The following is a 25,681-nucleotide window of genomic DNA, read 5'->3' on the forward strand; positions in this document are numbered from 1 at the left end:
CGACGGCGGCTCGCGCGGGTCAGCGGCAGGCGCGGCCTGGGTCGGAGCTGGGCTGGAGCTCTGGGCTCCTACGCCGGGGCGGAGACCGGGAGGGCCTCGCTCTTGGGAGCTCCCGGGGATCCCGCTGTACCCCGGCTCTGTCAGTTTGGAGGAAGGCAGAAGGACCCGGGCCTGCCCCCAGATGTCCCAAGCCTGGGGCACAGGACGAGCCCGGGGCCGTCCGCTCAGGAGCTGCCAACCTGGCGATTGCGGGGGAGAACTCAGGACTTGCCCTTGGGGTTCGCGGCCCGCGGAGGGTTCGGGCCCCACTTGGAAGCCCCATCTAGGGGGGTGTCGTGCAGAAACGTGCGCTGCCCGTCCCGCTGTGAAGAGCAGCGTGCTCAGCGGAGAGCACCCGGAGGCCGGGTGCGGTGCCGGGGCCTCGCCGCCGCGGCGCAGGGATGGGCGAGGGGGACACGGAGTCGAGGGCAGGACGTGCTGGGAGAGGAGCTGGAGAGCTGGAGGTAGCCTCGGGGCCACGCGCTGACGAGCTGGGAGGGGGCTGGCAGGATTGGGCTTGCGTTTAGACTCTTAGCTGCGGAGAACTTAGGAAGGAACCGGCCGCCCACACCCAGGAGCCCCCCCTTGCAGGAGCCGGCTGGAGAGTGAGTGATGCTGAGCCCAGAGAGCCCACGAGGAGCAAGCTTGCCTCTGCTCCTGGGCCTGGGGTGCAGGCGCAGCCACACCCTCCTCTGCTTCCGTTGGGTATTTGGTCCACAGGCTGAAAAACCCACCTTTTGGCCCCAGGTGGCTTGAGTCGGTGTCTGTCACTTACACCCAAAAAGGCCCTCACCACCACATTGCCACACCGTTGCGCTGTGCATGGGCAGGCAGGATCCCCGGCAAGTTCTCTGGCCTGGCGCCTGAGTCCAGGGCTGGCTGTCCCTCAGAGACTGTGGAGACCCTGTGCCCCACTCCCCCACTCTCATGCCCTAAGGAGCCCATTCCTTGCAGCCCTCTCAGAGGTGCCTTAGGGTCTAGGGTAAGTTTGGGGTCCCTTCTAGACCGTGATCCCCCCCCCGAGTTTCTCACCATTGAGTCTCTTGACCACTGCATTGACCATGTCACCCTCAGAGGCACGTGCTTCTGCCTGCTTCCCCCTCTTCCCGGGCACCGTGACTGTCCTTTACCTCCTCTCTCCAGCAGGTTCAGCCCTCTTGCAGGTCCTGATTCTCCCTGGCTTCCTCCTTCCCTCCTTTTATCCCACCCACCATGGCTCCCATTGCCTGTCATCCTGCCCATGTCCTTGTCAGCCCCCGCCTCTCTAACTTTGTTTTCACTGTCCCCATCTGGCAAACCCCAGCCACACACAGTCCTGCACCACCGTACAGTGCCAACTGGCCATGATGATACCACGGACATTCCCCAGACTGCCCAGCCTGCTGATACCGGTCGGTCACTGACCCCACCTGCTGTGTCTCAGACATGACCCCACTGACCCTCCTTCACAAAGAGAACAAAGCCATCAGATGGGAGGCCTTGTGTTGCAATACCAAACCCTAAGTCTGCCACCTCACACCCCAACTCCTCCTTCCACAGTTACCACTGAGGCTCTGCCCCTCACACCCTCACAGCTTCCTCCCCACAGCTTGCTGTTCCCCATCAATGCTCCCCACCCTCACTCATGCCCTCTCTACGGATCCTGGCCATGAGGGTTAAACTCAATCTCCCCACCTTAAAACATTGAAGCAAAACCTCTCTTTAAGCCATTCACCCAGCCAGCCTCCACCCTAGCTGTTCTTGCCCCACACAAATTTCTTCTCTGAAGCATTCTTCCAACGTCGCCAGCACCACCTGCCTCCTGTGGCCCAGTCCCCACTCGCCAGGGAAACCTCAGGGCTTCTTGCGAATTTCCACAGGTGAGCAGCTCCTGCAACTGAGCATAACTGAAGGTAGCCCTTGGGTCTCCCCTTGGAGGACACATGCACCCTTACAGACAGTAAGGACCTCCAGATGTGTTGTCCAGGGCTCTGTGGGGCCACAGAAGGGGCCTCTTGTCCAGTCAGCAGGGACCAGGGCAAAATAAGCAGCCAGGCTGAGAGTTGGGGGCCAGAGGACACCCCATACATCTGTGGGTTTGGGGACATACAGGACCACAAGCCCACGGTGGCAGCAAGTATTCTGGAAGAAAGAATGCAGTGGGCTGAGGTTTACCTTCGCTTTCCCAGATTAAACAATCTTGCAGAGACAAGGAATTTTGATTTAATTTTTTCTTTGAGGGGCGAGTAGTATGATCACCTAAGAGTTTTGGGAAGATGGCACTGGCGACTGTGGCAGACAGACTAGAGGGAGGGGGTTGGCTGCCCCGGGGCCCTCTGCTCACTCCTTCCCTGGTGGTTCCCCCAGAGCCAGCATGTGGCTTCTGTCCTCTTTCTGCACTGTCTGGGGGCAGAGCTCACCACACCTCTCGCCTCCCAGAGCCCTGCCGTCTGTGATACTCCCACACCTGTGTTCCAGGTCTGCCCTCTCTTCAGGCCCAGGCCCACGAGGCTAGAGGGCAGCCGGAAAGCTCTGCCAGGAAGAGCCCAGGAAGACCCCAGGCAGCCCGACCCTACCCTCTCTTGGTCCCTACATCAGCAAACAGAAGGCCCGACCCTCCTCACCTGCCCCCCAGTGTTGCTCAGTTTCTCTTAGACCCATCTGCTTGCCCCCGGGCACCCCTCCTGCTGCGTGGCACTTTTCTAATGTAAGTGTGGTAGCTTCACTTGCTCTCCTCCCCCAGGTGGTAAAAATAAATAAACAAATAGAAACTGGAATAGCTGCTAATGCTTCCCTACCTCCTTCAGGATGCAAACCAAGCTCTTTCATATGTCATGCGTTCAACACTTGTTGATTTATTCACCCAGCAAATGTTTATTGAGCTCCCGTGGTGTGTGCAGCGGGAGGAACAGAGAGTGACCAGGTCATCCGTGATGACTTGACAGAGGGAGCGGTACTGGAGCTGCTAAGACAGAGGAGGAGATGTGAATGGATACAGAGATGCTCAGATATCAAAGAAACATCTGGGGGGGGTGTGATGGGGTAATTGTCCCTTCTCAGATTGGCAAAGACCCAAAGAACGGTGAATGCCAAGCCCATTATCAGTTGAGAGTGGACGGCAGAAGCTTTGTGGAGAACAGCTGGGCGCTGTCAACACAAACATAGCCTTACCCTCAGCCAGAGATTCCACGTCTAGCAAAGTGTCCTATACAGACACTTTTCTGAGCTCACGACAGAAGGGTTCTTGCTCTTGGGAAGACCAGACGTTGCCTGTTTGCTCATTAGGAAAAGGTCCATTGCGAAGTTACAGAGCACCTACGTGCTGGAGGAGGGCCAGTCACGAGAAGGGGTGGAGGTCTCTCCTTACACACGTTTCTGCTCACCTGCCCCAGTGCAGTACCCTGGCCCGAGCAAGAGGCAGCAGTGCGGTGACCGCCCAGAAGAACCCACAGTGGGTGGCAATGCAGGGGTCTCACCTTTTGCTTGTTTAAATTTCTTACAGAAACCATTTACTCCTTCAGGAATGGGGGGAAAGAGGGTGGAGGTTTTCCAGAACACAGCTGTGAGGGGGTCTGGAGGAAGGGTCTCCAAATCACCTTTGTGAGGCACTCACCAGCCAGCCTGCTGTTCTCCAGCAGTGGTTCTGGCCAGGCCCCCAGGCCACTCCTCAGGGCAGACAGCTAGGGGTGGGCCCCGGCCTGGCGGACTGCACCCACACCCACTCCTCCAGCCTGAAGATTCCCAGGCTCCAGGACAGTGTTGTCCACCAGAAGGCGCTAGAGATGAGGCTGGTAGCCGCTAGGGTCCCCGGCCCGTCGGAGCACTTCCCGGCGGGATGGGGCTCCCGTCAGGCTGTCCCCCTTGTCCGCACCGTCCGTGCTCCCCAGCGGGCAGGGCAGGAGTAGGGAGCAGGAGGGCCGGGCTCCCCGCCCAGCTGGGGCATCCGGCTCCGCCTCCTCCTGGAAAGACTATTTAATTTTGGAGGTGCTGAGGCCAGCTCCCACGCAGGACCCGGACCGACCGCAGGCCACAGACTGACAGGAGGTCCCCACCTGGTGCTCCCGGCCCAGCCAACAGCAGACCCACCGCCCGCTTCTCGCTTCTTGCTTCTCGCCTGACACCTACTCGCCGCCGACGGACGTAGGTACGAGCTTGCCTGTCCCCGCGACCACCAGGGCTTCCCAATGTGCTGGGGGGGGGGAGGGGTGTCTGGAGGTGAGGGCTGGCTGTCCCCCACACCTGCCTGGCTCATCCTCGCTCCAGCCCCGCCCGCCATGGCCCGGCTCCTGACGGTCTCGTTCGGTTGCATCAGCCTTCTCTACCTGCTGCTCCCGGGCACGCGGTCCCGCAGCCTGGGCAGGAACCCGCGGCCTGCCCCACACAGGTGAGTGGGGTTCACACCAGCCCAAACTGTGGCCCACAGGGAAGGAAACCAGAATTCCCCTCCACTCCCTCCCCAGTACCCCCCTCCTTGCATTCCTCCAGCCTTGGGGAAACCCCCCCACCTGCTGCTAGGGTTTACCTTCTAAACCAAGGGCCAGAAAATATGCCTTCAGCAAATCCTGAGCAGGGCGAGAGGCCCCTCTTTGTCTGCCTCCCTCCTAGGGCAGTCCCCTCCCCCATTGGTAGAGCTCAGAGAGAGGTTGGCTAGGAGAGGCGAGGCTGGAGGGATCCCCGGGATTGCCCACCTTCCCCCACCCCTGGGGAGGGCTGGGAAGGGGGGGGTCACACGGGTCGTCAACTTAGTGACCCACAGAGGCCAGCGCCGCCCTTTGCCCAGGGAGGCATAGGTGAATGGACATGTGACCTGGGCTGCTGAGGTGGCTGAGAGCCAGGACCCAAGCCCAGAGCTCCCAAGGGGCCACGGGCTTCCCCTGGCCGTGCTCCAGGCTGTGTGTGCGCGTGGAGGGGTGCCGTGGGCTTCCCCTGGCCTGCTGGGTAATGATGGGGGGCTGTGGGCTTCCCCTGGCAGTGCTCCAGGCTATTGGGGGAACTGGGCTTCCCCTGCCAATGACGCCAGGCCCGTGTGGAGGGGAAAGTGGGTGGGTTTGGGGGGGGGGTCCCTGAGAGGTTGGGCCATCAGATTTATTTCCTCCATCTCCCTCTGCAGGGAGCCCCCAGCCCGGACCCCTTCCAGGGGCCTGAAGCCTCGACACCCTGCATCTCAGCATGTGGTCTGGAAGCTACACCAGGCCCTCCAGCCACAGAGGAGTGCCAGCCGAGCCCCTGGGACGGGTCGGCCTCTCCGGGACAGCCCCCGCCGACACCTGGGCCCCCGCAGGTCCCGACCCCAGCTCCTGCGGGTGGGCTGTGCGCTGGGCACCTGCCAGGTGCAGAACCTCAGCCACCGCCTGTGGCAGCTGGTTGGGTCGGCCGGCCCACGGGACTCAGCCCCCATGGACCCCAGCAGCCCCCACAGCTACGGCTGAGGTGGAGCGGGCCGTGCCCATGCCTGGCCCAGCCGGGACGCTGCACCTCAACCCGAGCTGCTTCTGGGCCTCCAGCCCCCACCCAGCCCCCTGGACCTCCCACACACCTCAGTTACCAGAGCCGTGCAGGCCCCCGAGGCAGGTCCCTCCCCAGCCCACCCCCACCCGGTTCTGTAGCAGGCAACCTTGAACAGCTTTGGATGCGGAAACCCACACACATGTATAGACCCAAGCAGATCTGCAGGCAGTCTGGACTCCTGAAGAGGGTTTCAGAGGGGCAGGGTCTGCCCAAGGATGTGGAGCAGAAGCCAGAGTCCTGAGTACCCAGGGCCATGCTGGGCAAGCACGAGTTGGCCCAGCATGACCCCCATCCCCCCACCATCCTGATATCATCAGATTCAGCCCTGGCTTTGGGCATGCACACTTTGCCTGTCCCAAGTCCCCAGTCTTTCCACTCCCTGTGCCCTAAGACTGGGAGGGCTGCAGGGAGGAGGACCCCACTATGGTCCCCATCCCCAGGGCCAGGGTAAAGGGAGGACAGGCCATGCTGGGAACTGTGTTGTCCAGTTGCCAACTCTGGAGCCTGGGCTCGCGGTGAAAATGGAGACCCCTCCCTGGATCTGTAGCCAGGTCGCTGGGGGCCTGGGAGAGGGCATAGAGGTTCCAGAGGCACACTGGGGCATTTGGGGACAGGGCGGCCCAGAGCAGAATGCCCTTTCCCATCCCTCAGGGGAGGGTGGGGCTGGGTGGGGGCAAGATCTTCCAGCCCAAATAGGTCAATGAAGTCAGAACCATCACCACCTCAAGCGGGGTGGGGTGGCCAAACAAGGGTGGGGGGCACCGCACGCAACAGAGTCTCCCTGACCCCACCCTGCCCAGCTTGGGGCAGGCACAGGGATGGCAGGAGGCTGGAGCAAGCTTGTCGAGAATTTGGAAAGGCAGATTGTCCTTCAAAGGTTAGAACAAGATCTCGGGCCCGTTCTGGTGTCTATTGGCTCCAGGTTGGGCCTTTATGTGTTGTGACCCCTGAGCCTTTGCTAGCCTTTGATTACTGATACCACCATGTCATGCAGGCATGACCCAGCGTTCAGACAGGTGGTTTCTTTTTCTTTTCTTTTTTTTTCTTTTTTTAAGATTTTTAATTTATTTATTTGAGAGAGAGCGAGAGAGAGCACAGAGGTAGAGTGAGAGGGAGAAGCAGATTCCCCGCCAAGCAGGGAGCCTGACGTGAGGCTCAACGTGGGGCTCGATCCCAGGACCCTGAGATCACGACCTGAACAGAAGGCAGGCACTTAGCCATCGGAGCCCCCCAGGTGCCCCAGAGAAGGGTGGTTCTAGTGCTCGGCAAACGCTCATTAGGTCCCTTATCTGTCAACATTTGCCCGTCTCCCCAACCGTCACCCTGTGAGGAGAATGCTATCATTCTCCCAGCTCTAGAAGCAGAAACCGCAGACAGAGGTCAGGGGTGCCCCTCAGAGACCCTGGGCCCCCCAAGGGTGGGAAGCTCCTGGAAACGCCCATCTGGGTCCCACCCTTGTGCTTCCTCTTCTGGCTTGGGGATCGCCTGGCCAGGTAAGGCACCCTCCCTCCATCAGGGCCTCCCGGGACAGTTCAGGCTGGTTCATGCCCTGCAGTGAGGGTGTCCGTGTTGTGGTGGGAAGCAGGGCAAGGCAGGCGGAAAAGGCTGCCTGAAGGGAGCGTAGGTTTGAGGATTGCAAGGGTCCCAGGGGGAAGGAGCTGAGACTGCCAAGACCCCAAATCCACAGGAGGGGTGAGTATGGCTGGGGGACCCCCCCCAAAAAAAGAGCAGCTAAGAGAGGCTGGAACCGGCACGAGGGAGTGAGGGCGGGAGAGGCCAGTGGGCCGGGCCTCAGAGCCACCGAAGGGTGTCAGCAGGGCAGGCAGGGAGAGCAGGCAGTGAGGAGTGGTGAGGGGGACTAGGCAGAGAGGAAGAGGAGGGTCTAGGAGGGTCAAACCTGGACAGTTAGGAGCGTCACGTGGCCAAGATCCCCCAGCCTCCCAGTCCTGGGCCGGTGTGTGGTCTGGTCCTCCGCACAGGGTGTTCTTTCTGCCGGGGAAACCCCCCTACGCTGTCCCCTCCTCGATGGTCAGAGCTGCCAGACTGCCAGGGTCCCATGCCCCGTGTCCTTGCTGAGCCACTCCGGAAGTGTGGGGTGGATTTTCCTCAAAGCAGGATGGACTGTCGACCTCAAAGCATCCCTGTGCCATGACATGTGGCATCCACCCGGCCCCTGAGCTCCAGGCCATGTCGGGGCCACCTACCTGATACCCCACTTGGACTTTCAGTGGCAGCACCCGAGCTCCCCCAGAGCCCCCACCAGCCACATCTTCCTCAGACAAATGCCGTTTGCTCCTTTTTCTGTCCAAGCCACCACCTGCTTTTAGGGTGATGGCTCCAGGGACCTCCCTGGCCCTGGAGCCCCCTCCATCCCTTCAGCATTGTTTGCTGAGCATGTGAGAAACACGAGTGACTACCCCCTCCCACCTGACGTCATAGTGGGAGGAGGCAGAAGGAAAAGAACCTCAGGGTAAAATCTCTCTCGTGTCCAGGCGCTGGGAGAGTCCTGAAGGCGGGTTGCACTTTGCCATTTAAATGAGGGGCCCCAGCACTCCCTCTCCGGTTTATTCTCAGCACAGGCAGGAGCAGCCCCCCACCCCCACAGCCTTCTTGCCTCCGTGAACTGGAGCGGGTTTTCTGACCCGCACCCCTGCCTGGTGGAGGCTGACACCTTGAGTGTCATGCACTGGGCTCTCTCCACCTCCAGACGGTCCTGACCTGACCATACTCAGACCCCCCCCACTGTCTTTCTCAAGAGCACCGGCCTTTCCATAGGCGACAAAGACTTGTGTGTCTGCCTCCCCCTTGGACAATGTCAGCTCCCAGGCAGACTAAGCATCCGTTAGCTGCCTCCTGTGTCTGCAGTGCCCAGCCCCGTCTGCGCACGGTAAGTGCTGGCCGAACTCGTCTCTGCCCTGATTCCACATGGAGCCCCTCACCTCAGAAGCCAGACAAAGAGCCCACCCTTGACTAAACCAGCCAGGCTGCTCCACTAGGCCTCACCCAGGGTTAGCAAGACTCCCCCGCCCTTGAGAGCTGATCACCTGGCCGGTCTTTTAGCAAGCATCCCCCCACCCTTGATATCTGGCCTTAGCAATTTTCCATCCACTGACCCCACTCTGCTTACTGCCAATCCCCTGCTGTCTCTGCTGGATTCTCTCTCCCCTATTGCAATAGTGGCGAATAAAAGCTTTCACTCCCACTTAGCAAGTGTCAGAACAACTTTTTCTATAAGCCCCTGCCCTTCCCAGAATCCCAAGTGCCTGAGGCTGATGGGTGGGGTCTGGGGTCTGCGTGACCTGTTGGGAGGGGCCTACTGTGGGCCGGGAGGTGTTTAAAACCTTTGGGGGAAGCGCAGGAGGCTGGCAGTGCGCTCAGGCCTCCGCTCTCAGGCGTCGTCCTCCGCACTCAGGCCTCCGGGTCCTAATCAGGTCAGTGGCTCAGGGAGGCTGAAGTCGGGGAGGGGGCTGGGGCCGGGGTGCTGGGAGCTGCTCCTGTGCTGACACATTAACTTCTGAGGCCAGGAGGACGGTGGATGGTCACTCATTACCGAGAGCCAAGGCCAAGGGGCTGGGTGGTGTGCGGTCACTTATGTAACCTGTGGGCATATATAGGGGCACACGGCCCGTGGGACTCTCACCCACCTGCCAAGTCTGCTCCGTCAAGATGAAGGTGGCTGTGGTGAGTACCCCAGACCCAGTGCACATGTGGCCGCACAGACTGTTCACCCAGCGGCTGGTTGTCACTCATGGGAAGGAGCAGCAGCCCCCCACCCTCTTCCAGCTGGTTCCCGCCAGTCTGCTGGTCCTGGTCAAAGGGCTCCCTCCTTCCTGTCTTCCTGCTGCGGTTCAGGGTTAGCTGGGGCAAGGGTCAGCAGCCCCACCCTTGGGCTCCCTGCAGACCCAGGTCCCGAGGAGGAGATGCAGGGTGCCGGGTGGTCCCACACAGCATCCCGTGCACCCCTGCAACACCTGGAAGCGGGCGTGGGGCTGACATCCACTTTGCAGAGAAGGACCCCCAGAGCGAGGTTGCCTCTGATGGCGGGTGTGCTGCTGTCCACCAGCCTTGCTGCTTACCCACCTCCTAGGCTCTGGTTCCCCATGGGGATGTCCTCACTTCCTCATGGAGCTCGCGTCATGGTGAAATGGCTTTAATCCCCCACCCAAACAGGGCCCAGACCCTTCCCTGGTCTACCGGCCTGATGTGGACCCAGAGGTAGCCAAAGATAAGGGCAGGTTCCGAAACTTCACGGTAAGGGCCCCACCCCGGCCCCGCCCCATCCCCACCCTGGCCCTGTCTTTCTCTGGAGAGGGCGGCACCGGCCCCTTTGCACAGCTCAGGGTCTGCCCTTGGATGCCCCCATTCACACCTTCGGGGCCAAGCTTGGGAGACCATTGCGGTGGGCCCCATGGGTGTGAAGGGCAGGGATTGGTGAGCCTCCTGGCTGACCCTCTGGCTTGCAGTCCGGCCCACTCCTGGACCGTGTCTTTGCCACGTACAAGCAAATGCACACGCAGCAGACCGTGGACTTCGTCAGGAAGAAGGTACTTGGCAGCCTCCTCTGCCACCAGCCCCCACCTCCCCAGGCCAAATGGACGGATGGAGAGGGAATGGGCCCTGATCCAGCCAACCCTATGGCCATGCTGACCTCCCCTTCCTGGCCTAGCACGCCCAGTTTGGGGGCTTCTCCTTCAAGAAAATGACTGTCTTGGAAGCTGTGGACATGCTGGATGGACTGGTGGACGAGTCGGACCCAGACGTGGACTTCCCCAATTCCTTCCATGCCTTCCAGACTGCTGAGGGCATCCGGAAAGCCCATCCTGACAAGGGTGTGCCTCCCTCCCATGGTGGGCTGCCGTGGGAAGGCAGACGGGTCGTGGCCCTTTCCTGGCCTCACCCCTGAGCCCCAAGCCCCCTCCTCCTCCGCCCTAGTCTCGCTACCCCCACTAGCCTGCTCTGTCCCTCTCCCTCCCAGACTGGTTCCACCTGGTGGGGCTGCTGCATGACCTGGGGAAGGTCCTGGTTCTGGCAGGGGAGCCCCAGGTAAGGGCAGGGGTGGAGGGGTGCAGCAGGGTGAGGCTGGGACAGCCTGGACTCGGGCGCTCTGGAAACCCGCCATGTGGGCAGGCCAGTCCCACCCACCGTGGCTGCGTGTCCGCAGTGGGCGGTCGTTGGAGACACCTTCCCAGTTGGCTGCCGTCCCCAGGCCTCTGTGGTTTTCTGTGACTCCACCTTCCAGGACAACCCGGACCTCCAGGATCCTCGATACAGGTGCTCCTCCCCGGCTGCCGGCCCTCCTCCCCACGTCGCTCCCTCGCCCCTCACCCTCTATCGTTCCCCGCAGCACCGAGTTCGGCATGTACCAGCCTCACTGCGGCCTGGAGAATGTCCTCATGTCCTGGGGCCATGATGGTGAGGCCGGCTGGAGGTGGGCCGCGGGGACGATGGGGACACGGTGGGGGCCACGGCTCTGGGAGCCCGGGGTGACGCCGCGTCTCCCACAGAGTACATGTACCGGATGATGAAGTTCAACAAGTTCTCTCTCCCCCCGGAGGTAGGTGGGGGGAGGGGCCACGCCCAGAACCCCGCCCCGCCCCGCCCCATCCCGCCTGGAGCGTGCTGGGCGTGGCTTCCTTCCACCCTCAGGCCTTCTACGTGGTCCGATTCCACTCCTTCTACCCTTGGCACACGGGTGGCGACTACCGGCAGCTGTGCAGTGAGCAGGACCTGGCCATGCTTCCCTGGGTGCAGGAGTTTAAGTATGGCCATCCCCGTGGGGGGCTGGTGGGGAGGGACGAGGGGTGGAGGGGCTGGGGGCTTCCTCACAAGGCGCTGTCCCTCCCCTGCTGCAGCAAATTTGACCTCTACACCAAGAGTCCCGACCTGCCAGATGTGGACACCCTGCGGCCCTACTACCAGGGCCTCATCGACAAGTACTGCCCTGGTGTGCTGAGCTGGTGACCAGCCTGGCCAGGTGCCCGAGGGGACCGCCACTGTCGGGGGACTCCTCATGCACACCGAGGCCCACGCTCCCTCCCCTGACCACTCTGCCCAGTGGCAATAAAGGCCTTGAAGTAGGCTGTGAGTCCAAGCTTCACTGAGATGAGGGCCTGTCGTGGCAACAGGGCACTCTATGCAGGGGGAGGCAGGTCGTGGCCCCTTGGACACGTGTGTCCCGTCACTCCTGCCACCGTAAACCTATTGCTCACCATTCCAGTTCTGGCATCAGAACCTGGGGTCGCCCTGTCCATCCTCACACTCTCAAAACAGTCACCAAGTGCTCTGGGCTCCGTGTCCCTAAAAAACCAAGATGAAGCAAAAAACAGATTACAGAAAACCTTGTATAACAAATGCACGGGTTAAGTGCAGTGAACCTAAGGCATGAACAGCAGTGCAGGGGCCTCCCTGTGCCCCATGCCCGGTGCATCTTGGGTTGGCCAATAACCTCCTTTGTATGTCGTTTCACACACCCCCCCCAAGTATATGTCCCTCAATGCTACAGTTTAGCACTGTCTTCCTCCCTACCTTCCAGCAGCTTATTTCTTTTTTAATTGTATTTATTTGTATTTTTTTTTTGAAGATTTTATTTATTGACTTGACAGCGAGAGAGGGAACACAAAACAGGGGAGTAGGAGAGGGAGAAGCAGTCTTCCTGCAGAGCAGGGAGCCCGATGCGGGGCTCGATCCCAGGACCCTGGCATCATGACCCCCTGAAGGCAGACGTGTCACCGTGGAGTCGCCAGGCGCTCCTAGCAGCTTATTTCTTGGAAGAAAGTGGACCATTTGTCTCAGGGAGCTCCCTTCTGTTGCTATTTTGCTAAGAGCATCCCCGTGGTGAAACATTTCGTGGGTGCTTCCTGCTAATTGGTAAATGTATAGAGGCCTAATCAGATTCAGATTTGGCTTGTTGGGGGCAAGAGTGCTTCAGAGGCTGTGGCATATTCTTTATCCGGGCAGCACAGGCTGTGTTGTTGGAAGCCACCTAATTCAGATTAGAACGTGAGAAGGTGGACCAGCTGCGTCCATCCGCCCCCCCCCCACTCATCTGAGATAACCGGGCAGTAGGGGGAAGTGCTCGTTGGTTAGTTCCTATAGGAAAGGCAAGTGAAGGCCCCAGTCTTCCTCTCAACAGTTGGCAAGAGTTGGCTCCTAGCACCATGCAAAGGTGATTGGTTGTCTGCCGTGTGTTAAGAATGCGTAGATTTCAGGGGCGCCTGGGTGGCACAGCGGTTGAGCGTCTGCCTTCGGCTCAGGGCGTGATCCCGGCGTTGCGGGATCGAGCCCCACATCAGGCTCCTCTGCTGTGAGCCTGCTTCTTCCTCTCCCACTCCCCCTGCTTGTGTTCCCTCTCTCGCTGGCTGTCTCTGTCTCTATCAAATAAATAAATAAAATCTTAAAAAAAAAAAAAGAATGCATAGATTTCAGCATATTCCGGCTTCAGTTCCTTGGATGGCCACCCTCACTGGTGCTCAGACTCCCCTTGGCCACGGCTGGGACACATTTGGTGGCTTGAAACAAAAATGGATTCTCCTGAGTTCTGGAAGCCAGAAGTCAGATCATGGTACGGTGTTGGGCAGGACTGTGATCCCTCTATAGGGTCCAGGGATGGTCCCTCCTTGCCTCTCAGCTTCAGGGGGCTTCCTGCATCCCCTGGCTTGTGACTGCACCTCCTTGCTCTGTCTTCACATGGCTTCTCTGCCTGTCTGCGCCCCTCTGCCTCTCTCCTACAAGGACCCTTGTGATGGGCCTATCCAGGTAATCCAGGATGATCTCATCTCTTAATCACATCTGCAGGATGCTTTTTCTAAGTAAGGTCATATTCACAAATTCCAGGGATTTGATGTGAACATCTGTTGGGCGGCTGCCTGTTCCCAAGCCCCTCGGAAGCTTCCCAGTTGTAACCTGCCACCAGCCTCCATACTCAGGGCAGGGAGACACGGCAGAGACAGACCACTGCAGATGGGTAGGTGGCAGGTTTCATAAGCAAGGGAACTTACATACGAGGCTTGTCCTGGGCAGCCACAAGACATAAGCCTTTGCATTTGCCCGCCAGAATCTTAAAAGTTTAGGGGCACCTGGTGGCTCAGTGAGTAGAACATGTGACTCTTGATCTCAGGGTTGTGAGTTCGAGCCCCACATTGAGCACAGGGCTTACTTAAACAAGGATAGAATCTTGAAAGTGTATAGAGAGGCCTTAATGGGGTTCGGTAGCATGCCCCATGCAGAGGGGCTCAACACCACATCACTGTCTCAAGGCTGTGTTCTTGGAGCAGCTTCTGAGAGCAGGGAAGGCACGTGGGGTGCACACTGCAAAGACGGGGGAGGGGTGAGCTCACAGGTCCGCCTTCCCCAACAGGAGCTATTTTCCGGCTTACCACAGAGGCTGCTCCAGACCTGGAATCTGCCGTCTCTCCAAGGAGTCCTGGGCTCTCTGAGTAGGAAATGATATTTCATATCCATTTGTTGGTGGCTACAGATGCAGCCTTGAGTGCTCACCTCCACTCCAAGCCCTGGTGTGGCTGCTGGAGGTGGCGCTGCAGGCTGCCCTCCCTGCCCTGCACTTCCTGTGGACCTCCGCACCTGCTGAGTGCTGGCGTCAGAAGAGCATGGGCTCGAGTGTGTCAGAGACTTGCTCCCCGCTCCCAGCTCATGTGTGCTTCCTTCTGGAAAATTGCGACCTGCCCTGGGCAGCCTCACCAAGTGTGGGCGGCCCCCTCCACACTCCCTCCCAGCCTGTGAGCTCAGCAGGGCAGGTGCAGAGTGCTGAGGGTGTCCCTCCCTAGAGCTGCTTCATGGAGGGCCAGTGGGGGGCACTAAAGGGGCCAGAAGAAAGGGTCCTGGGTGACGGGGCATTGAGGGTGTGCTGAAGCCTTTCTGCCTTCTCCGTGGAGGCTGGGGTGGGGAAGGGGGGTGCTTGGCAGGCTGCTTCTCCGCGTCCAACGTTACTATCCTGATCCTATCCCTGGGGAGCCTCCCCACTGTGCAGAGCAGGAGAAGCCATCTTTGCCCCTGTCCCAGAGTCCCCAGACCCTCTCTGTGCTCCTTGCAGACCCTAACCAGGCCACCTCCAAAAGCCCCAGGGTGGGGGTAGGGCAGTGGGGGCCAAGGCCCCATATTTCCATCCACCCAGGGGACTGTCGGGCCTCACTGGGCTCCAGGGCATTGGGGCAGCTGAGGAGCCTGCAGACAGGAGTGGTGCTTGGCTTCCCCCCACTGTCTCGCATTCCTGCCCCTGAACCGTCCACTGGCGGCAGGCCGCCCTCCCTCCCGCCCTAGCAGCTGGGTGCTGCCTATTCCCGAGGCCCGGGGCTCAGCCTTCCAGTACCCTTCCACTCTGTCCTTTTTCCTTTCTTTCTTTTCTTTCGTTCTTTCTTCTTTCTTTCTTTTTCTTTCAGAATTTATTTATTTGAGAGAGTGCATGCATACAAGCAGGGAGAGCAGCAGAGGCAGAGGGAGAAGCAGGCTCTCCACTGAGCAGAGCCCCCGACGTGGGGCTCAATCCCAGGACCCTGAGATCATGACCTGAGCTGACGGCAGATGCTTAACCAACTGAGCCAACCAGGCGTCCTAAAAAATTTCTCAGTTTAATTTTTAATGTGGTAAATATTGTGGTAAATATTGATAGCTATATCCCTCGTCAACAAAAGCCCTTTGGGGTCCTCGATAATTTTTAAGAATGTAAAGGAGTCCTGAGACCCAGCGACCTGGTCCATGGATGCCAGCAGACTTCCTTCTGTGGGAACTGCGGTGCTTGCCAAATGGGCTCCAGGAGGGCAGGAGTGGAGGCCACATGCGAGTGCGACCACGTGTAGCGTCCTCCCCAAACTCGGGGGCCGCCGGTACGCCGGTCCAGAGCCCACCGCCTGCACCTCCTCCAAGGGCAGCGGTCCACCACCGTGGCGGACGCCGTCCGTGATGCTGGCCAGTGATTTGCCATCATGAACACCCTGTGGTATGTATTAGGACTTGCTGTCCTTGTCCCCGTGCCTTGTCCAGCATCACTGTCCACTGACTCGCGAAGCCCGTCACCAGGGTATCTGCACACCACTGCCTCGGCCAGACCGAAAGATGTAAAGCAGAGGCTGCTGTGTGTGACCCTAAATCAACGATCGGGTGGAATGATGGAGCAGACCGCTGAAGGCCCAGCCGTGGTGCCAGCTTGTGGACAATGCCCTGTGTGTTGAACCTGGAGCACAGTGTCTGCGAGCCGTCTGGTGCCCACGGGTGAGCACCTCTCACTCCTGCGTCCCCCCCCCCCCATGAAACTGCTGTGGCCTGTTCTGGTGACTCTGGGTAAGGCGGCACTGTGGAATGTGGTTCTTAAGGAAGCAGTGCTTTTCCCCAGAGACACAGCAGTGCTTCCCTGGAACTGGACGTGGCTGAGCACAAGGCTAGGGCTGAGTGCCTCTGTGGCTGGGTGAGCAGGCAAGTGAGGTGTGAGCGGTGCTGACCTCCACAGGCAGACGGCTGCTGCTGCAGGACTGAGAGGCCCAGGGAATGCTCCTAGTGACCCTGGCTACTGGTGAACTGCCACGTGTAGTGGCCAGTGTCAGTGGAAGACTGCAGCACCCTCTATAGACAGACGCCGAGTTCCTGAAACAAGCACAACGTGTACTTTTTCCCTTGAGGTCCTACAAACTCAGATCAAATCTTGTCTTCTTTCCTGGTGGCTAACTTCACAGTTGAGCATGTAAAATGCAGAATTTCGAGATGGAATTGTACTGAGCTCAAGGGAAGGTAAGTGTCAAGCTGGAACGCGGTGGTGAGGTGGGTGCAGGAATGGACCAGGTTTTGGGTGCCTCCACACCTCGGCGTGAGCTAGGGTTTTTGTGCGGAGTGTGGAATGGCCGTCTCCTATTAGCGCGACTACCGCCTGTGGGGGCTGGGGGATATAAATCAGGACGGATTCATCAGCGTCCTGGGCAGCCCGGGGGTTAGGTGTCCTGTCAGATTTCCCGTGGGTGGGGGATCTGCCTTCTCATGAGTCGGGGCAGGAGGCAGCACGGTACCTCCTCCACCTTTCCTTCTGGAAGCCAGAGAAGAGGAGCCATGGGGCCCGTGTTCTAACCTGGCCACCCTGGACTCCAAATCTGAAGCTGGGAGGAGGCCCTCAAACAGAACTGCGTCCAGGCACAGTGGGTCCTCACCAGGCCAGGCCAGGCCAGGCCACGCCAGGGTTTTGGCCATGGTCAGTCTAGTTTATTTGTGGTATGGGGACATTTAAGAGAATCGCTGGCTCCCTGCATTTGTGTCTGCATTCACGTATGTGGTTTTTGAAGCTTGGAAAGGCTGTGTTAGGTCAGATGACTGAACAGTTAACAAAGACCCTAGATTTGTAAAGCAGTTAAAATACTTTAGGCATTTAAAACTTAACAATGGAATCCTCCAGAGTTATTGCTAAAACCTGCTAAATCTAAAACGACAGCAACAACAACAACAACAACAACAACAAATCAGCTAGATCTAAACAGAAGACAGAAAGTTAAAATACATAGATTGGGAGACTGAATTTTGTTGAGATGAGAACACTACCAAAGCAATCTACAGGGCCAATGCATTCCCATCAAAAATCCCAATGGTATTTTTTCATAAATAGAAAAGTCCACTCTAAAATTAATATGGTATCTCAAGGGACCCTGAATAGCCAAAACAGTCTGCGATAGAAGAATAAAGCTGGAGGACTTGCATTTCCCAATTTCAAAGGTTACTACAAAGCTACAGTAGTCAAAACATTGTAGTCCGATCATAAAGACAGATATATAGACCAATGGAATAGATCAGAGATTCCAGAAAGAAGCCCTCACCTATATGGTCAGCTGATTTTTGACAATGTTGCTAAGACCATTTGATGGGGGAAAGCACTGTCTTTTCAACAAACGATGCTGAGAAAACTGGACGTCCACATGCAGAAGTATGATGTTGGACCCTACCTCACACCATATGCAAAAATTAACTCAAAGTGGATCAAAAACCTAAATGTAAGAGCTGAAACTATACAACTCTTAGAAGAAATATAGGGGGAATGGGGGAAATCTTCATGACCTTGGATTTGGCAATGATTTCTCGGATATGACACCAAAAGTATGAGCAATTAAAGAAAAAACAGGTAAGTTGGACTTCATAAAAATTAAAAATTTGGGGACCAGAGAACACTATAAAGAGACTGAAAAGGCAATCCGCAGTTGGGAAAATACTTGCAAATCATATATCTGATGAGAGATTAGTATCCAGAATATATAAAAAACTACAATTCAATAACAAAATACAAATAACTGATTAAAAAATAGGCAAAGGACCGGAATAGACATTTTTTCAAAGATATACAAATGGCCAAAAAGCACCTGAAAATGCTCGACATCGTCAGTCATTAGGCAAATGAAAATCTAAACCACCCTGAGGCACTACTTCATACCTATTAGCGTGATTATTACCAAATAAGTAAACTAACACACGTTAGTGAGGACACACTGGTACATGCCAGGAGGGAAGGGACGTAAAAGGTGCAGCCGCTGCAGCAAACAGTTTGCTGGTTCCTCGGAAAGTTCACCACGGAACTGCCGGATCCTGCCTTGTTCATGCCCACGTGTGCAGCCAAAACAGCGGAAAGCAGGGACTCCAACAGGTACTTGTACGTCAATGCTCATTTACGTTATTCACAACAGCCCCAAGCACGTGGTAACAATGCAAATATGCATTGATAGATAAGTGAATCATCAAAATGTGGTATAAACGGACAACGGAATTATATTCAGCCATAACACGGAATGAAACTCTGAATGGATCTTGAAAACGTGATGCTGAGTGAAAGCAGCCAGACATAAAAGGGCACAAATTGTATGATTCTACTCACATGAAGTATCAGAGATAGAAAGTAGATTAGTGGTTGCATGGGGCACGGTAGGGAGTGGTTGGAATATGCCAGTTAAGGGGAACGAGGATTCTTGAGGGTATGAACAAGTTTTAAAATTGACTAAAGTGATGAATGCACAACTCTGTGACTCCACTGACAGCCAATGAATTATGCATTTTTTATAGATCTATTTGGTAAAAAGAGAGCACAAGCAGTGGCAGAGGGAGAAGCGGACTCCCCACTGAGCAGGGAGCAGGATGTGGGACTCGATCCCACGACCCTGGGATCATGACCTGAACTGAAGGCAGATGCTTAACCGACTGAGCCACCCAGGTACCCCTGAATTATGCATTAAAAAATATATTTATTTATTTGAGAGAGCATGAGAGTGGTGGTGGGTCGCAGAGCAAAGGGATGGGAAGGGAGAGAGAATCCCAAGCAGACTCCACACTAAGCTTGGAGTCTGACACTGTGCTTGATCCCATGACCCTGAGATCATGACCTGAGCCAAAATCAAGTTGGATGCTTGGGGTGCCTGGGTGGTTAAGTTGGCTAAGCCTTTGACTCTTGATTTCGGCTCAGATCATGATCTCAGGGTCCTGGGATCGAGTCCCATGTTGGGCTCCGTGCTCAGTAGGGAGTCTGCTTGTCCCTCTGCCCCTCCCCCTGCACGTGCACACTCTCTCTCTCTTTCAATAAATAAATAAAATCTTTTTTTAAAAAAAAGTTGTTACAGGAAACAAGACAAAAATCCAAGAAATTCATAAACTGAATTTAAAACTCTAAAGAACAAAAGAGCTAGCCTTGAAATAATACACACGGTAACATTCTATACAGTAGAAGCAGCATCAAAACAATCGATGAGAAACAGGTTCATTATTCAACAAACAGTACGGAAAATGTTGGCTACTTGGGGAAAAAAACTTCTTGTGTTTCACAATATGATCAAATTCATTTCAGATGGATTAAAAAGGAAAACATAAATAAGAAAACCTCAAGAATTTAGAAATTACGGATGAATTAGCCATTTAGTCACTTGATGATGAGGGACTGTACAGGCATAGAAATAATAAAATTGCAAGATTCAAAAACTTCAGATACAGTACAAATTCAGTTCTACAGAACAAAACCAACATTGGTATGCATGTCTCCTTACCAGGAGCGTGTGTATGTGTGTGTGTTTAAAGTAGGAGAAACAGGGGCGCCTGGGTGGCACAGCGGTTAAGCGTCTGCCTTCGGTGCAGGGCGTGATCCCGGCGTTATGGGATCGAGCCCCACATCAGGCTCCTCTGCTATGAGCCTGCTTATTCCTCTCCCATTCCCCCTGCTTGTGTTCCCTCTCTCGCTGGCTGTCTCTATTTCTGTCGAATAAATAAATAAAATCTTTTAAAAAAAAAAAGTGGGAGAAACAGAACTCATTTTGCTTTCTGTGGTTTTCAAAAAATATTCTCTGCAGTGAACATATTACTTTCATAGTCATAAAAGAATGTGTTTTATGGGGGCGCCTGGGTGGCTCAGTCGTTAAGCGTCTGCCTTCGGCTCAGGACGTGATCCCAGAGTCCTGGGATCAAGCCCCGCATTGGGCTCGCTGCTCTCCGCTGGGAGCCTGCCTCTTCCTCTCCCACTCCCCTGCTTGTGTTCCCTCTCTTGCTGACTGTCAAATAAACAAATAAAATCTTTTAAAAAATGTGTTTTATGACATGCAAAAAAAAAAAAAACCTAAAGGAGAAGAACAGTTTTGAATTTTAAATACACAACTGTCTTAAACCAGAAGTCAACTTACAGATAGTGGAATCTGCGTGTAAGAGCAACTGAAGGCATCCAAAAGCTCAGGTCGCTGTCCGTGTAAGCCACGTGTGGCTGTGCACACAGACTGAGCTCGGAGTTCTGTTTGAATGGGTCAAGGTGGGGGTTCAGTGACATGGGGTGAGGAGCTGAGCGCATTGGGGATGGACCCGGCGTCCTTGGAATCAGAGCATGAGAGGTGGGGGCCTGGGACAGTTGGGGCCAGGGAGGCAGTACTACACGTTCTGAGGGCAGGGACCTCCCGACTGACCACAGAACCCTGAACAGAAACCTGAGTAGTGCCCTCAACCCTGCTGCCACGCATCTTCTTCCTGGGTGGTCAGATAGGTTCTCCCTTCTCCACCCTTGCCCCAGGGACTCTTCCTTCTCCCTGTAGCACCCTTAGCCAGTGGCCTGAATGTGGCGTCCATTCTGTCCAAGGGAAGTCCAGTGTCCTGACCCTTCAGCCTTTTCCTGAGATGAGGAAGCAGGGGCAGGAAAGAAGGAAGGGGCCAGGTTCTGGTGAGTTCTCAGGCCCTCATGATAGTTCTAGGCCCCACATTCTACCATCGGCTGCCCCGCAGACTTGATGTGTGGTGCTGACAGGTTGACCAGGCCATGCTGGACCACGTTCTTATGTCTACTTTATAGGGGAACGTTGAGGAGTGGAGAGTGAAGGCATCCCAGAAGCCAGTCAGCTATCAGCAGGATAGCATCTGCACCACGTCCCCCACCAGAGGCAGGGAAGGCCCGCTGTCCTCAGGACCGTGAAGTGGGAAGAAGACATCAGACACGAGGTCGAGCACAGAGGCACCTTTATTGGTTCCTGGATCTGGGGATCTTCCCTCCTCTTCCCTCACTTCCTCACCAGGTCTGCCTCACCCCCTCTTGTGCAGGGGTGGGGGTCAGGGGCATCAGCCTTGGCTCCTTACAGAGGGAAAGGGCTTCTCACAGCCCTGGTTACAACATACTGGGAAAGACCCTGAGCTGGGTCATACACCTGCCTTGTGGGTCAAGGCCAGGGGTATGCTGGGAAGGGACACGGTTGGCGTGTATCTTGGGGTGACTGGACCCTCCAAGCAGCAGGGCAGCCAAAGCCTGCCCTAGAGGACAGCACCCTAACCTGTATCTGTCAATCAGCTAAGGCACGCTGGCTGGGATCGTGTCCTGCCATAGAAGGCCAGAGACGTGTGGGCACCCTGACCCTCTCCGGACACACGGCTGACGGAACGCAGCTACGTTTTCCTCCTGGGAGTCTGGGAGCTGCTGCTGCAGTTGTCAGGGGCTGGGGCGGCCTGTTTGCTGGCAGTTCCAGAGTCCTTCTTGGGGGCTGGCCTGTGCTTCTCCTCCTTGGTCAGAGGAGAGGAGCGGGAGGAATGGGGCCCCAGTAGGGCCTGCATAACCCTAATGGCCCCCACTGCGGCGAGGAGCCCCCAGAGCAGGGTGGAAGCCTCCAGAGGGGACAGCTGTTTCCGTATCCAGCGGAGGGCCTGGGCCAGGGCGTTGCTGGAGCTGCGGGCTCGGGGTGGGCTCTTGTCCTATGGGTGCAGGATTGAGGAAGGTCCACAGGGACCACCCCTGTGGGGGAGAGTCACCCCTGCCACTCCCCGTCCCTAACGCCTTCCCACCTGGAGGCCAAATTGTCTGAGCAGCATGTCCAGCGTTGGGTCCCCCAAGGACACTGGCGGAAAGAATTCCTCCACCCACTGGCGTCGCCACCACAGGCTGCAACAGGACAGTGTGTTCAGGGGGCGCCTGAGCCCAGACCCCAGCACCCCGCTTGGCACCCTGGTCTTACCTCTGCTCCCCAGGATGTGAGAACCAGTACTTGTAGCGCTGGGCCCGCACGTAGGTGGGTGGCTGCTTGTGGAAGGGGTACCTAGCCACATCGTTCTGGATGAGGCGGATCACTGCAAGGGAGTGGGGCTCAGCACAGCCAGTGCCCCCTCAGCCCCAGCTTCCCCTTCCCACGCACCCCGCTCCCCTAGACCCTACCCCTCCCACAATACCCTTCCACTTTCCCACGAGCCACCCCCCTACTCCCCACTGGGCCTCACCAGGGTCCTTGCCCTGCAGCAGGCGCAGGACCAGGCTCGTGAACCAAGGGCTGTGAGAGTGCGGGCCCAGGGCTGCAAACCACATCTGCCAATCGAGGCGGGGCTGGTGGGGCACCACGACAGGGGGCGGCCGACTCACATTCCCGGGCTTGTACATGAACTCGATCTCCTGCCCAGCACAGCATGTGAGCACTACCCGCTGGACTGGAGGGACCCCTCCCCCCTTCCCCGTGTGGCCTGCGGGAGCGTTTACCGTCCAGTGGTGTCCGTCATAGCTGCCCTCCAGTACCACCTCGGGCCGCCCGCCCAGACCAGTCATCCGGCGGAAGAGGCCGTAGGAGTTAGCCAGCTGCAGGTGCTCCACGGCACCAAACAGGCGGTGTGCCCCGGTCCAGAGATGCCCATGGCTCGAGGGCTCGATGTAGGAGTATGGCACCTGGAGGCAGGTGGGCGGAAGCTCAGTGGTGTCCCTCCAGCCCCCACCCTCCTCCCCAAGTGCTACCCACCAGGCTGATCACAAACAAGGCCACCGTGGCAGTGCCAAAGATGAACAGCTGGACTGCAGTGCAGAACTTCCTCAGCCACCCTCGCACCTGGGTCCACCTGGGGGGGGCGGGGGACCCAAGTGCCGTCAGGCCTGCCCTGCACAGCTCTACCCCACCCCCTTGGACCACATACCTCCAGAGGGCAGTCAGCAGTTCCCAGGTGAGGGAAGCCACCCCCAGCCACATGGTGGGCAGGGTCACCATCTTCAGCCACTGGGAAAACTGGTGGAAGGTAAAGGCTGCAGAAAGAAAGGGGTGTGAGGAGGGGTGGTCCAGCCTCTGTTCTCTGGCCCCCCCAGCTGGCACTCACTGGTTCTGGAGTGGACGGCATACTGCTCCCAGTCAACTTCCAGGCCAAAGTAGTGCACGGTGCCACACGCCAGCAGTCCATAGACGGTAAACTCCAACAGCAGAGACAGCGTAGCCAGAAGCGCCCTCGGCCAGGCTGCCGAGCAAGAAAGTCACAGGTCGGCTGGGGTGGAACTAGAGCAAGGGTCACTTGAGGGGTATTGGAGGGAAGGAAACTTGCTGGTGGGCAGCTGGGCTGACAATGCCTGGCTATCTGGGACACGCAGACACTCACAAGTGGGTCTCTTCTTGTAGCGGCTGTTGCCAGACCCAGCAGTCAAGTACACGTCATCCAGAAGAGCAGTGGTGAGTACCAGAGTGAGCAGGTTGAAGAAGTTATAGTTGCCAGTGACAATAATCAGGACTTGCAACAAAACCTAGAAGAGTCTGCACTGAGAGGTCCTGAGGTCCACCCCATTCCTGGCCCTTCCAAGCCTTCTTCCAAGCCCCCCATACCCCACGCCTGGGGCTCTCCTGCAGGCATCCATCCCCTCCTCATCACCCCCTGGCCTGTTACGCTCTCAGTCCAACTGTCCACTACCTCCTGTTCATACCTTCCATGGCTCCCCATCACCTGGAGAAAACCCAAGCTCACTCAGCATGCCTCGTGCAGCCCTTCCCCACTCGCCTCTGCTAACCTGACACCCTCTAGTGAGGTTGCGGCCCTGCTCCACAGGCTTGCCTTCACGTCCTGAGTTAACTCGTGCCTCCGCTCATGAGGCCTTCTTGACTGCCTGCAGCAGCCACCCAAACCTGAGGGGACCCACTGGACAATGCTGAAAAATGCCACGTCCTCTCTTCCTGATGGCTGAGGTCCCCACCTACCTGGGAGTAGAAAGCTGCCAAGCGCAGGCGGCGAATAGGGGCGAAGAACAGAGGGGGTACTGCGATCTCGATGAGGAACGTGGCCACCACGGAGAGTTTGTGCAGCCAGATGGGCAGCTGGTGGGCGAACCAGGAGGCAGGTGTGGGCAGGCACTGTGTTTCATAGTGGTAGGTGAGGGCTGCAGATGATAAGTGGGTGGTCAGGGCAAGGCAGAACCCCCAACGCTGCCCCACATTCAGGATGGGACCCTCACCAGTAAGCCCCCACCACGCGGGGCAACGGCTGGTCAGCTTGACCACACCCGAGGCAAACATGAGGCGAAACAGCAGCCAGCGCACGAGCCAGAAGGGGAGGCCTTCGTGGGGCGAGGCCCCTGCCAGCCCGCCCTGAGGGCCCTGCTTATGGTGGTGGGGGGGCTCCCTCAGGGGGGCCACCAGCACCGCCAGGAAGCCAGTCTCCAGCAGCAGGGAATCCCTATGGGGAGAAGGAAGAGCACAAAGGGCCCCCCCCATCAAGGCTGTTCCCCTCCGAGGGTCCTCCCTGGAGAGGCAAACACATTCCACCCCCCCACCTGCTGCAGCCCCTCACCCAGAAGTCACTCACCACTGGAAATAAAGAAACACCTGGCCCACCTGCAGGCAGAAGGGTTGTCAGGGAGCAGGGGGTGTGTGTCTGTGGAGGCAGGCAAGGCAGAGACAGGGGGAGGCGCAGGGTGGGCAGGACTGGACTGAGTTGGTGACATGGGTCCCAGTGGTGTAGGGGGGGCAGCAGGCAGCCCCCACTTGCCTGGCAAACCGACAGGTAGGCAGCCCAGAGCAGCAGGTAGACGGAGAGGTTGCGCAGCCGCCGCAGCAGTAGCGCGCCCAGGGCCAGCAGGGCGCCCAGCAGGCTCAGCAGCTCCAGGCCCTGCGAGGTGTCCAGCCCCAGTTGCGGAGCCTCCCACAGTAGCGTCGGGGTCTCCCACAGCTGCTGCCAGCGCCCTTTGCCCTGTGGCCTCAGGGTCCTCCGTGCAGGCAGGATGCCCTCAGCACCATACAGGCCTGTGGGAGGGCACGTCAGGGCCCTGGACACTGCCCTCCAAGGCTAGACTCCCCCCACCAGGCAGGGCCTGCATACCCACCTCCTGAGGTCTAGACTGCAGGACCCGCAGACGCTGGCCAACGGGTGCGAACCCGCTGATCCCCAGCCCCTTCCGGACCCGACCCGAGCAGGCCTACCAGACTCCCCAGGTTAGAGCCTCCGACCCAGCGGTGCTGAGCTTCCCCCATTCCCGGTCCTGCTCATTGTCTTTTCTCCCACCGGCCCTGCCAGGTCCGAGCTCACCCCGCTCAGGATTCTGCCCCGGCCCCAGGTCAGAACCCGCAACCTACGGGAAACGGGCCACTGCACGCCCCCATTCCTCCCCAAGCCCCCAGCGCCCGCAGGAGGCGAACCGAAGCCGCTACCCCGGGCTCCGAGGCCTGGTCCTCACTCCATTCCTAACCCCCCCACACCACTCGGCGGAGTGCCGGCGGGGACGTGAGCGGACAGAGGACGCGGGCTAGGGGGCGTCCCCTCCTCGGCGCCCTCACCCGGGATCTGCGTGTAGAGGGACGCGAAGGCGAACACGAAGACGGCGGCTACGCCCTGAAGGAAAAGCTGCCGCGGGAGCCGGGAGCCCGCCATGTCCGCTACGCCGCCGGCTGCAGACGCGGTCTCGGGTACGCCCGGCCCCGCCCCGCTGGCTGCAACGGCAAGCCCCGCC

At 57.8% G+C, this 25,681-nt stretch overlaps 4 protein-coding genes across 10 annotated transcripts in view; 2 read left to right on the forward strand and 2 right to left on the reverse strand.

Moving 5' to 3' along the window:
• Positions 1 to 1,117, reverse strand: part of SBF1 (SET binding factor 1) — a 27,225-nt gene extending 26,108 nt beyond the window's left edge. For all 3 annotated transcript variants that reach the window (XM_034643638.1, XM_034643637.1, XM_034643639.1), the window contains exon 1: positions 1,072 to 1,117. In XM_034643638.1, coding sequence (XP_034499529.1) covers positions 1,072 to 1,102 — 31 coding nt within the window. In that variant the 5' untranslated portion in view covers positions 1,103 to 1,117. The remainder of the gene's footprint in view (positions 1 to 1,071) is intronic.
• Positions 1,118 to 3,787: 2,670 nt separating this feature from the next.
• Positions 3,788 to 5,494, forward strand: ADM2 (adrenomedullin 2). The gene is made up of 3 exons (XM_034643654.1): positions 3,788 to 4,162; positions 4,282 to 4,402; positions 5,129 to 5,494. The coding sequence occupies exons 2-3, from the start codon at positions 4,293 to 4,295 to the stop codon at positions 5,445 to 5,447; spliced, it is 429 nt and encodes a 142-aa protein (XP_034499545.1). The 5' UTR covers positions 3,788 to 4,162; positions 4,282 to 4,292; the 3' UTR covers positions 5,448 to 5,494.
• A 128-nt stretch (positions 5,495 to 5,622) lies between these two features.
• Positions 5,623 to 12,839, forward strand: MIOX (myo-inositol oxygenase). Of its 5 annotated transcripts, none has more exons than XM_034643651.1 (11): positions 5,623 to 7,218; positions 8,283 to 8,413; positions 9,697 to 9,777; positions 9,990 to 10,070; positions 10,193 to 10,355; positions 10,502 to 10,569; positions 10,688 to 10,797; positions 10,871 to 10,938; positions 11,031 to 11,080; positions 11,173 to 11,285; positions 11,379 to 11,705. In XM_034643651.1, the coding sequence occupies exons 2-11, from the start codon at positions 8,339 to 8,341 to the stop codon at positions 11,485 to 11,487; spliced, it is 918 nt and encodes a 305-aa protein (XP_034499542.1). In that variant the 5' UTR covers positions 5,623 to 7,218; positions 8,283 to 8,338; the 3' UTR covers positions 11,488 to 11,705. The 5 variants fall into 5 exon arrangements, with proteins under 5 accessions (XP_034499542.1, XP_034499543.1, XP_034499544.1 ...); XM_034643652.1 differs by having other exon boundaries at positions 5,623 to 7,019; positions 11,379 to 11,704; XM_002917250.4 differs by lacking the exons at positions 5,623 to 7,218; positions 8,283 to 8,413 and adding exons at positions 8,875 to 8,957; positions 9,141 to 9,207 and having other exon boundaries at positions 11,379 to 11,697.
• Positions 12,840 to 20,954: 8,115 nt separating this feature from the next.
• On the reverse strand, positions 20,955 to 25,664 carry LMF2 (lipase maturation factor 2). Its single transcript, XM_011222364.3, has 14 exons — positions 25,509 to 25,664; positions 24,724 to 24,977; positions 24,541 to 24,569; positions 24,191 to 24,411; positions 23,937 to 24,115; positions 23,347 to 23,488; positions 23,074 to 23,208; positions 22,897 to 23,002; positions 22,725 to 22,821; positions 22,472 to 22,654; positions 22,219 to 22,387; positions 21,960 to 22,071; positions 21,790 to 21,886; positions 20,955 to 21,699 (listed from the first exon to the last, which is right to left on the reverse strand). The coding sequence occupies exons 1-14, from the start codon at positions 25,600 to 25,602 to the stop codon at positions 21,397 to 21,399; spliced, it is 2,121 nt and encodes a 706-aa protein (XP_011220666.2). The 5' UTR covers positions 25,603 to 25,664; the 3' UTR covers positions 20,955 to 21,396.
• Between the last annotated feature and the right edge of the window lie 17 nt (positions 25,665 to 25,681).

Source organism: Ailuropoda melanoleuca, chromosome 15, assembly GCF_002007445.2.
Source record: "Ailuropoda melanoleuca isolate Jingjing chromosome 15, ASM200744v2, whole genome shotgun sequence".
Classification (NCBI taxonomy): domain Eukaryota; kingdom Metazoa; phylum Chordata; class Mammalia; order Carnivora; family Ursidae; genus Ailuropoda; species Ailuropoda melanoleuca.

Coding starts and splice junctions, on each gene's coding strand:
- ADM2 (XM_034643654.1), top strand. CDS start 4,293: ATGGCCCGGCTCCTGACGGTCTCGTTCGGTTGCATCAGCCTTCTCTAC. Junction 4,403..5,128: donor CCGCGGCCTGCCCCACACAG/GTGAGTGGGGTT, acceptor CTCCCTCTGCAG/GGAGCCCCCAGCCCGGACCC.
- MIOX (XM_034643651.1), top strand. CDS start 8,339: ATGTCAGCTCCCAGGCAGACTAAGCATCCGTTAGCTGCCTCCTGTGTC. Junction 10,798..10,870: donor CTCCAGGATCCTCGATACAG/GTGCTCCTCCCC, acceptor CGTTCCCCGCAG/CACCGAGTTCGGCATGTACC. Junction 10,939..11,030: donor CATGTCCTGGGGCCATGATG/GTGAGGCCGGCT, acceptor CGTCTCCCACAG/AGTACATGTACCGGATGATG.
- LMF2 (XM_011222364.3), bottom strand. CDS start 25,602: ATGGCGGGCTCCCGGCTCCCGCGGCAGCTTTTCCTTCAGGGCGTAGCC. Junction 24,570..24,723: donor CCTACCTGTCGGTTTGCCAG/GCAAGTGGGGGC, acceptor TTCTGCCTGCAG/GTGGGCCAGGTGTTTCTTTA. Junction 22,822..22,896: donor CTGCTGACTGCCCTCTGGAG/GTATGTGGTCCA, acceptor CGCCCCCCCCAG/GTGGACCCAGGTGCGAGGGT.